The sequence below is a fragment of the Cyrtonyx montezumae genome, unplaced genomic scaffold (assembly GCF_038088225.1).
Source record: "Cyrtonyx montezumae isolate F1298 unplaced genomic scaffold, pur_monq_1.0 scaffold_43, whole genome shotgun sequence".
In the NCBI taxonomy this organism is placed as follows: Eukaryota; Metazoa; Chordata; class Aves; order Galliformes; family Odontophoridae; genus Cyrtonyx; species Cyrtonyx montezumae.
The window spans coordinates 1,026,318-1,037,130 of record NW_027072049.1 but is presented as its reverse complement, the minus strand read 5'-3'; the positions used below and the strand labels follow the sequence as shown (position 1 = coordinate 1,037,130).

The 10,813-nt window shown below is 57.0% G+C and overlaps 1 protein-coding gene across 1 annotated transcript; it reads left to right on the top strand.

Moving 5' to 3' along the window:
* Positions 1–3,789: 3,789 nt before the first annotated feature.
* Positions 3,790–6,115, top strand: LOC136055458 (transmembrane ascorbate-dependent reductase CYB561). Its single transcript, XM_065747213.1, has 5 exons — positions 3,790–4,079; positions 4,770–4,868; positions 4,936–5,039; positions 5,121–5,278; positions 5,837–6,115. Exons 1-5 carry the CDS (start codon positions 3,878–3,880, stop codon positions 6,030–6,032), a joined length of 759 nt encoding a protein of 252 aa, XP_065603285.1. The 5' UTR covers positions 3,790–3,877; the 3' UTR covers positions 6,033–6,115.
* The last annotated feature ends 4,698 nt before the right edge of the window (positions 6,116–10,813 follow it).

The following is a 10,813-nucleotide window of genomic DNA, read 5'->3' as shown; positions in this document are numbered from 1 at the left end:
TATGGTGGGTTTTATGGCTGAGATTATCTCTGGTAAACCATTTACCCAAACAATTTACCAAAGGTCTGGAGAGGCTCCTGCCAGCTGGATGCCAGCCAGTGTTATCCCCACCATCTGCCACTGGGAGCTGCAGCCCTGCCAGGTGGGGAACTCGTGGGGAAGGTGTCCTGGGGATGATGGAGGGCACTCAGAGAGTAAAGCTGTTGTCACAGCCATCGTGGGCTCATGGAAAGGGGGGGGGGGGTTGTTGCTGTGTCAGTTTGCTGCATGTCAGAGGGCTCAGTGGAAGAGCTTCAGGGTTTGCAGTGAATGGGGATCTGTGGAGCTCCCAAGGCTGCACTATAGGGCTGGATCTGTTCATTAGCTTTGGATGGGAAGAGAGGCCCTGGGGCTGCCAGGTCTCTGCTCCCTGGTCAGCAATGGCACAACGAGTGGGAACAGCACACAGTTGTGCCAGGGGACGCTCACATGGGGCTGTAGGAGAAACGTTTTTACTCTGAGTGTGGTCGGACACTGGCACAGGGCTCCTGCAAAGCAGCTGGTACCCACACCTCTGCGTTCAGAAGGCACTTGGAAAATACCCTCAGCATCCCACTTTAACTGTTAGCAGCCAGGCAGGCAGATTTGCTGACCTTCCAGCAGAACTACTGGCACATTCTCAATTGCTTTGCAGAGATAATGCCTCTGCAAGCTGCAGTGCCCCTTGTGCCCAGGGTTGCAGTCATTCTCACAGGGATGAGAGCTCAGGGCTGCAGCACATGAGGCTCTGCCCTGGAGCAGGCTTTGCTTTTAGGGTGATGAGTTTCCACTGGGAATGGGGACGTCAGCTCTGTTGAACCTCCGGGGCAGGTGGAAAGTGCTATGGGTCCCACTAGGTGTCACCAAGTCCTTCAGGTCTTTGCTCCAGGTCCCAGATCTCACCATATTCCATCAATTCCCATCAGCTCCTTTGGGTACTCCATTTCTCACCAGGACTCAGCGGGTCCTCCAGCTGCTTGTGTGCTCCGGGTCCCACCAGGTCCTTCAGGTCCCATAGTGCCCCATGTCACTGGGTGCTCCAGGTCCCACAGCACCAGAGGGTGCTGCAGGTCCCTTGGGGCGTGAGGATGCTGCGCACTGCGAGCTCCTGGTGACATCTAGTGGCACCGTGTGATGGACACCACACAAACGCAGGGACCCTGGGAGGGTGACCCAGGGATAAACCCCCCCCACCAGCCTTCACACCCACCCTACCATCAGCCCTGCGGCTGCCAAAACATCCCCTGGTGCTGCTGATATGGGTGCAGGTGATTAGCGGGAGGTAATTAAGTTAAATCCACGCACGTCCCTCATCAGCACCACTCGAATGAAAAGCACACCACTCTGTGCCGGGGCTGTGTGTGGGACTGGGGCAGCTCTGGATGGGGGTGCACCCGGGGGTGTTGCTGTGTCCCCTGGGAGCAGAGGTGGTGGGGGAGGGACAGGGCCTGGCAGTGCGGGGGGGGTCACACGGTGGTGATGTACAGCCTTGGGGGCTGTCCTTATGCTGTGACAGATCCCCCCCCCCCCCCATTTTGACACCTCCCCGCCTGCTGCCATGGCACCCTCGGTCTGCAGTGATGCTGAGGGGGGGTGCAGCCCCCCCTCGCCGTGCCATCACGCTGTTGCCTTGCCAACGCAGTGGCCTTGTTCCTAGCTCAGACGTTGTCACTGCTGGGCCTGGTGCTGGCTGCACCCACAGGTAAGAGTGGGGGGGGGGGGGTGGATGCATAGTGCAGTGTGGATGTACACATGAACCTGTAGCCCCAGGAATCCCCCAATCCCCCAAGGGACCCCCAGACCCTCCTCAAGGATTTGGGGGGACTTCTGGACAGAGGCCACGGTGAGGAGGTGTACACCCCCCCCAACTCCAGCACAGCACGTGGAGGGGGATAAGCAAAGAACCTCCCCTGCTCTGAATGACACTGGGTTTGCCTGGGGGGGGGTAGGACTGGGAGATGCTGGGGGGACATAGTGGCAGGGGGAAACTCCTCTATGAGAAGTAACAGTATGGAGGAGACAGTATTTGGGGGGGGGGGAGTAATATTTGGAGGGGGGGACTGATTTGCCTGATCACTGCTCTGCTGTGGGGGTGCTTCTCACCCCAGTGCTTGGTGGTGGCTGTAAACTTGTTCTTTCCATGGCCAAGGGGCCACCTGCAGATCTGATGGTGTTTGGGGACCAGGCTGTCCCCTCGTACCCAGATGTTTGCAGCTGGCGTTGGAGTTCTGAATGATGACATCTCAGTGTTTGTTTGTTTTTTTTTCAGCCTTGAGGCCAAATGGGGGAGGACAGGATTCTGTAGGTGCCAATTTGAGGCAGTTCCCAGGGTTCTGGGGGGCTTTGTGTGGTGGAGAGAGGACCTTGCTGCCTCCCCTACCCCATAACCCTGTCCCTATTGCATCCCCCAGAGCCCCCATGGCCCCGGGCTCTGAGGCTGGATGCAGGCAGGCGACATTTGCAGTGAAACCTAATGGGATAAACCAATTCCCTTAACCCACTTATCCGGCTGATCCAATAAAGGTGGCTGGGAATAAAGTGTGTGCGTGGTCTTAATGCATGCCCCCCTCCTGTCCCCCTCCCTCCCCCCCCGGTCCTGGCAGCACTGTTGGTCTGTCTGTCACAGTCTGGCCCCAGACGCTGCGCAGCACGGGCAGGGACAGAGGTGGCCCTGGGGCTGTGACTTGGGAAGCAGAGCAGTGGCTGTGGTGGTGGATCCCTTCTGATATCCCGACAGAAAACGGCTGCAGGTGGGTCTCAGGGGCTGTGAGCATGATTAGTGTGGTGTCCCCCCCAGTCCCTGTCCCCAGTGGCCTCTGATTTGGCCACTCAGTGCAGTGGGGACCCCGAGCAGCATCGCTCACCCCTGCGCTGCTTTCAATGAATAGGGTTTTTCTGGGGTGCTGTGGGGTGAGGGTGAGAGGGTGGGATGTGGTGGGGAGGGATGCGGAAGGTGGGGTGGGTGTGGAGGGATGGAGATGGGGATGGGGATTGGGAGGGAGTGCGAAGGGGAGGGATGGGGTGGGAGAGTGGATGTAGCTAAAGGGCTGGGGCAGGAGAAATGGGGCAGTGTGGTGTGAGGGCTGGAGGCAGCTGCAGACATACAGGGATAGGAGAGCTGAGGTTGGGACAGGGTGGAGAGAACAGGAGAATCATAGAGTGGCCTGGGTTGAAAAGGACCTCAAAGATGATGCAGTTCCACCCCTCTGCTGTGGGCAGGATCACCAAACAATGGAGCTGCCCAGAGCCACATCCAGCCTTACCTTGAATGCTTCCAGGGATGGAGCATCCACAGCCTCTCTGGGCAACCTGTTCCAGTGCATCTCCCCCCCTCAGAGTGAAAAACTTTCTCCTTATGTCTACAGAATAGGAACAGATGAATGGGGAGGAGACAAAGCAGAGGAAGGAGAACAGCGGCAGGGAGGGGACAGGAGTTTAGGGATGGGATCCTGGGGACAGGGGCTCAGGGTCAGGAGCATGGGGTAAGGAGCAGAGTGGGGACAGGAGCACAGCAGGGTCAGGAAAACAGAGGGATCAGGAGTACGGGGAGGGGAGCACAGCAGGATCAGGAGTTTGGGTGAGGAGTTTGGGGACAGGAGTATGGGGTCAGGAGCGCAGCAAGGTCAGGAGCTTGGGGTCAGGAGCACAGAGGGGTCAGGAGCTTGGGGTGGGGAGTTCGGGGATGGGAGCATGGGGACGGGAACACAGTGGGGACCGGAGCCAGCAGGGCTGGGCGTGTCGTGGCAGCTGGGTGCCACCCTTTGCAGGTGACGTGGTGGCTCCAGGAAGCATCCAGGTCCCGTGGCAGGGTGGGCCCCGTCGGGGCCTGGCTGCCCTCTCTGTGTCCCCGCAGACTGCCATGGATGGGGCCCTGCCATCCTCCAGCCCCGCTGGGCTCTCAGCCTATGTGGCAGTGTCACAGCTGCTGGGTCTGACGCTGCTGGCGGCCACGGGAGCGTGGCTGGGTCGATACCGGGGTGGTGTGGCCTGGCAGAGCCCGCTGCAGTTCAACGCCCACCCGCTCTGCATGGTGCTAGGCATGGTGTTCCTGCAGGGGGATGGTGAGTGGGGCTGTGTCGGCATCCAGGGTCCCCATGGGTGGAAGCCCTCAGTGCCACCAGGATGGCTAATGGAGTGGGTGGGAAGATCTAGGGAAATGTGGGGGTCTCAGGGATTGGGGGGGGGGGGGAACAAGGGGGGTGAGTGTCTTTGGAGAGGCTGGGGCTCCTAGGGATGTGGGGGGACTCAGGGAGATGTGGGGGTCCCAGGGAGATATAGGGTGGGCCCAGTGGCATGCGGGGTCGTGGGGAAATGTGGTGGTCCCAAGGATGTGGGGGGGTCCTAGGGAGGTGGGTATCCTTGGGAGGTTGGGGTTCCCAGGGGGGTGAGGGGGACCCATGGAGATGGAGGGATCCCAGGGAGTGGGGGGGGGGTCCCAGAGATGTATGAGTTATGGGGTGGGTCCAGGGATGTGGGGATCCCATGGAGGTGGCGGATCCCAGGGACATGTGGGGGAGATACAGGGTGGGCCCAAGGATGTGGGGGGTCCCAGGGACACATGGAGGTCCCAGGGAAGTATGGGGGTCCCAGAGAGTTGAGGGAGTCCCCCAGGTGGGCTCAAGGATGTGGGGAGCCCCAGGGACATGTGGAGGTCTCAGGGAGATACAGGGTGGGCCCAAAGATGTGGGGGGTCCCAGGGAGGTGGGGGCCCATGGACACGACCCCGGTGCTCACTGCCCTCTCTCCATCAGCTCTCCTGGTGTACCGGGTGTTCAGGAACGAGGCCAGGCGCTCGACCAAAGCTCTGCACGCACTGCTGCACGGCCTGGCACTGCTCATCGCGCTCGTTGGTGGGTGCTGCGGGTGGGGGTGACGAATGGGACCCCCACCCCAGTGCTGATGGGCTCCTCTCCATAGGCCTCGTGGCTGTCTTCGAGTCGCACCGTGCCAAGGGCATCTCCAACATGTACAGCCTGCACAGCTGGTGCGGGATGGCTGCCTTTGTGCTCTACCTCCTGCAGGTGAGTGCTGGCAGCCCGCGAGGAGCTCTGGGTTGGTTGCCTGTAGGGCTGAGCACCCTCTGATGCCCCTATAACCTGCAGTGGCTCCTGGGCTGCAGCTTCTTCCTGGTGCCTGGTGTGTCCTTCTCGCTGCGTGGCCGTTACAAACCCCATCATGTCTTCTTTGGCATCGCCCTCTTTGCCTTCTCCATTGCCACCTGCCTCTTGGGCATCACCGAGATGCTGCTCTTCAACATCAGGTGTGTGATGGGTGGGTTGTGGCCCCAGACCCCCATTAAGGGCTGCTCTGCCCCAGCCCATGGGGCCCCTGCCCAGACTGTGGTTCTGTGGTTGTGAATCATCTCCCGAGGGTTTGAGTTGTGCAGCTGCTGAGTCACTTCCCAGATGCTGTTTAATAGGGGCTGGGATCCTGCAGCAGTTTTTTCCTTTGGTCCTCATGGGGAATACAGTCAGTGCGACCACTGTGCAGCCAGCTGCGAGCATAACCTCCCTAGGAGGCTCAGGTTCCCCCAAAAACCTCTCTGCCCACTTCCTGGGAGGATGCAGGGATGTCCCATGTCCCCGAGAGCTCCAAGCCCACCCAGCTGTGGGGCCAGGCTGCCTGTAGTCTCTATGCAAAGCAGTCTCACTCCTTGCTCTGATCTGGGGACAAAGAACCCTTCCCAGTGTCTGTACCTGGCTGTGGGGCCACCTCAGCTTCCTCCAGGAAGAGGAAGATGAGGATGAGAGAGGTTCCAGCCCTGGTAGGGACGGTCATCCATGCCACAAAACTCGAGCGTCCCTGTCTGCACCCACAGGGACTCCTACAGCCACTTCGTCCCCGAGGGAGTCCTGGCCAACACGCTGGGGCTGCTGCTGGTGGCCTTTGGGTTGGTGGTGGGCTACGTGCTGACACGGGATGACTGGAAGCGGGCGCCGCTGGCGGAGGAGATGGCCCTCTCCATGGACTTCAAGACCCTCACGGAGAGTGAGAGCCCCAGGGGCAGCCAGTGAGGCCCCAGCCATGCCCCCAGCTACCTGGTCCTGGTGGATGTTGGACGTCTGCGTGCCCCGGCTCCGTGCCCGGTGTTGGTGAGCAGAGCCTTTGCTCGGGGCTCCCTCTGCATCCCCTGTTCTATGTGCAGACAGAGGTGCCACCGCATTCAGCGTCCCCCAGGCTCAGCCCGACCTCAGCGTTTCTCCACTGCCAACATCCAAAGCCCAGAGCCCGTTCCCACCTCCGTGCCAGGCAGCAGATGGGAGTGTCCCATCACCGACACTTCTGTGTTCTCACCCCGCACCCTCCAGGGCTGTGTTCCAGATGTTTTCCCCTCTCGTGCAATGTGTCACCTCAATAAATATTTGCAGCTAACCTCGCCTCCCACCAGCATTCATTTCGGGTACCCCAGAACACCTCCCATTGCCCCGGGATGGGCAGAGCAGGGCTGGTCCTACCCATGTGGGATCATCCATGTCAGGCTGGGAAGAACCATCAGTCCGAAGGCTGTTTCCAAGTGTTAACCATTTATAAATAAGTACATTTTTTTTTTTCATACATACAGTTTTCATTGTACAGATTACAATCTGTATACATCGGGGTGAGGGGGGGGGAAATGCATTCTTTTGAACTTTTCACATCTATCTCACAGCTCACATGTACAGACAAGAAAACTCTGCTCAAGCAAATACAGCAAAGGAAAAAATATGTTTTCTTCTTTCCTTATACATGAGAGGCGAAGGCCTCCGCTGTCCGCAGGGGTTGCTCTCCCCACTGCACAATGTCACAACTGTGTGGTGTTCAATACATCATCAGTAGAGAGAACAGAACATGCATTGAATAATATACTGTACAGAGAAAAGTCCTTTACATCGGAATTATAGAAAAGCTAAAGGAAAATTAAGTGTCTTAAAGATCTTCCCAGCAAGTGTCTCGAAGGATGGCAACCAGGGGATTGTACAAATCACAAAAGGTGCATACTGTACAGGTTTGTACCAACTCGGATCCTCTCGGAAGTGAAGACAGAAACAGAGACAAAACGCTGAATGCAACACTATGGGAAAGGGAACGCCGGGCGGGAGCGACGCCCGCGGCGCTGGAAGTCCACAGCAGTCCGTAGGTCAGCGGCGCAGCGAGGAGCGAAGGCGAAGCCGCCGCCTCTCCTGGGCCCGAGGTGCCCACTCAGCCCAGCCCCACTGGGACCCGGAGCCCACCTGCCCTCCCGTGGGGCTCTCCCAGGAGGGACAAAGTCCTTCTTGCAAAGCTGGCGTGGCACTGAGAGCGGGACGTGGCGGTGGCCGGGAGGGGAGGACGCGGCGGATGCCATCGGTGTCCGTTCGCCGTGAGCTTTGTTTTTCTCTCGGGTGGATCTGTAGCAGTTCCAGTGAGATCCAGCTGCCGTCAGGAGTTGGACACGAACGCATCTTGCTAAAGAATTGAGCCCTTAGTGGTTTAGATTAGAAAAAAGAGTTTGATTGAATGAAAATCCAGCAATTATTCAAACAAATCTGAAAAAAGCAGATTGACTTTCACCATTGTGCTTGTGTCCAAATGCGCCCCAGAGGCGTCGGGGAGCGCAAGCAGCCGGGAGCGAAGGCGTTCTCTGCAGAGGTCCCCACGCTGTGCTGTGCCCTCAGCCCTTCTCAGAACACCGTGAATCTCAGCTGGGAGTCATCGGAGACCCCAAAGACAAATCCGAGCCCGAAGCCACCGAGGAGCCACGCCGGGTGGCCCAGGACCTCCTCTGCAACCAACAGGCACGGCGGCTTGCTTGTTTCTCTAGGTAAGGCAGAGCTGGCACTTGGGTTCAGCTAGACTTCTTCTGGGTAACCCTGAATTCACATCTGCTTTTGGACGAGGGGACCGCACCGCCGCTCCGTACCGCCCCGCTTCAGGACCCAACCCAAATCTGTATGGCTCAGGCGTTATGCACACACACAGTTTACGCTAGCGAAGCGGTTTTCTTTACAGCCACGTGAGATTGAAAAGAAAAACAACAAAAAAACTGCTAACGAAGTTCAGCCCTGCGGGTGAAGCGGCGCGGGGTGGGCCGCCCAGGCTGCACCTCTGGAGCCGGACCAAGGAGCTCAGCTTTGAACACCTTCCCTCTGCCAAACACTTCCATCGGTCCTTCACGGCTGTCACAGCCCTCCAATGTCATGCCCAGCATGGAGGGGCAGCAGCACGACCCCATGATGCAGTCACCCCCACCTCACACTGCAGCATCCTTCATCCCGGGGCACAGAAAGAGCCGTGTGACTGCACACTGGGGTACAAACCAGAACCATGTGAATCTACAGTGGGACACAAACCAGAACCATGTGAATCTACACTGGGACACAAACCAGAACTGTGTGAACCTACTCTGGGGCACGGAGCAGAACCGTGACCCCACACGGCGGTGCAGCAGCCTCACACTGAGGTTGCAGCTCTGCAATACGGCTCCACGGAGTGCGAGGGACATCTGCTGGTGCTGCAGCTCAATACAGGTGTGTGCTCCCACACCGCCGACCCAATCAATGTGCCCCGAGAGCCAAACCTGGAGGGTTTGATGGCTGCCAACGATCCCGGTGCACCTGAAGGACCCTGCAATGTGAGGAGCCTGAATGGGGATTACTAAAAGCTGAAGGCACAGCGCAGCGCAGTGGCACTACGGTCTGCAGCAAAGACACAGCAGAGAGGGATGGGAGCAGAGCCACGAGGGCACTTCACAATGGGACTGCAAACGTGCACCGACCCCTGCTCCTGAGTGAGCGAACCCAGGTGGGATGTGGGCAGGGGGAGGCAGCTCTCACCCCTGTGAGGACTGCTGGGGAAGCACCTTAAAGCCACTGCAAAGGACATTATGTTTGAAAGCGCCTCCGCCTGTCGATGCTTATGTACAAGAGTCAGTTCTCGTGCTGGAAATGTGACAATTTGCTGCTTGTTATTTATTTCTTTTTTTACTTTTCTTTTTTCTTTTTTGAAAAATACACCAAGAGACGAGAGCTGCTTCGCTATTTCCTAACGAGGACACCACTCAACGCTTACACATCCAGTATTTATCAGAGGGATGAATTCCTACAGTAAAGTGCACCCATGTACAGAGAGGACAGATGGAAAACCATCAGTGCAAGGATCCCGTGAAAATGCAACAGTCGCTATCGTGACAAACCTGCACGCTGCACTGCGCTGTCTCCGTGGGGGTGGTTATGGGGAGAACTGCTTTTTGTTCTTTTCCCTTAGGACACCTTCACAAACCCGAGGTGACACTGGGGACACGGGGCAGCGCAGTGCAGTGCATGCAGCTCTCCAAGGGCGTGCTCTGCTGGGCAGAGAAGTGGGGCTGAGCTCGGTTCCTTTTCCCATTTGAGGAAGCAACTGAAGGCAGAAAGCTGCTTGCTTGGGAACGCTGAGGGGAAGGGGTTATCTCCTTACAAAGCAGAACCGCTTCCAAAAGAGGGACACACAGCAGCATGCTGCTTTCAAGGAGAGAAGCAGTGCTCCCCCGGCCCTGTGAGAAAGCAAAGGTCGGGGCTGAGCAGTGCTTGAGAAGCAACAAGCCGACCTCAACGCAAACAGTGCCCTGGACAAATACACGACAGCACAAGTGCTTCTACAGCTCACAGAGGAAAAGCCCAGGATGCTCTCGGTGTGTCTGTGAGACACAAGGTCCTGCCTTGCCCAGCTTGGGCTGAGGTTTGGCTCCAAACCCACGCTGCATTTCGGTTCAAGGCATTTTGCAAGCTACGTCCAGATCTGGGGAGCACTTTGGAAACATCAAGAGGTTTTGCTCACTCTTCCTGCTCAGCACCAGATCCCTTTCTTGCCCCGTAAGGCCAGAGCTGGGGCCCTGGGCAGCCTGAGCTGGTGGCAGGATGAGGTGTTAAGCCCCTTCCAACCCAACCACCCCATGGTTCTATGACTTTGCTGTTAAGAGCTGCTATGGGTGAGGCTTGGCAGTGGGCAACAGGCACTATTTTTGCTTTAAAACAAGCTCCAGCTTTATCACTCATCCAACCAATCACCCTTGGTAATGGAAAGGCAAATTACTAAGCAAGCAGCACTAAGTGAAACACTGGTGAACAACTCCCTCCGCCCATCCCCCAAAAATGCCAGGGAACAACTGAAGAACTCAGTAAAAAGGTTTCTGGAAGTGTCCTCTGCTCTTCACACTGCCTTGATGTGACTTGTGTCTCGTTTACAAAGAATAAGAGGAAAACAACCAAACCACAAAAAATGTCTCGAAACCGAGCACAAATAAATTATAAGTATCTCTCTTTTAACTGATGGTCTTTAAAGAGCAAAGCACCATCTCTCCCATCTATAGGTAGAGAACAGAGCAATCCCTTTCCAAGATTTTGAGATGGATCCTGCAACCCTGGAGTGGCTTTTGTCACCAGACTCATCCCGTCCCAGAGCCACAGTGCCACGTTACGCACCCCATCAAGAAATAAACATAAACTGTGGGTTTCCTCTTTGGATTCTTCCTAATTCTTTCCCCCCCTTCCTAGTTGAAAAGACAGAGCACCATAAAAAGCCCCGAAACAAACGAAAACCCCAACGTTCAGCTGTCCTGGTGATACATGTGGTGCCACATGTGAGATGCAACCATCTTCTAACAGGGAGATGGAGCTGCAGTCCCACCCCTAACCCAGCTCCCTCAGCCCATGAACACGCGATCTCTGAGCACGAGTAAACCAACATCAGGACACCTGCATGGCAAAGCAGCAAAGCACCAGGTGACCTTCCAGCAGCTTAAGCAATTAAAGAAACACATTTGCACTTCTGCACACCGGTCAAGCAGGATGGATGCTGT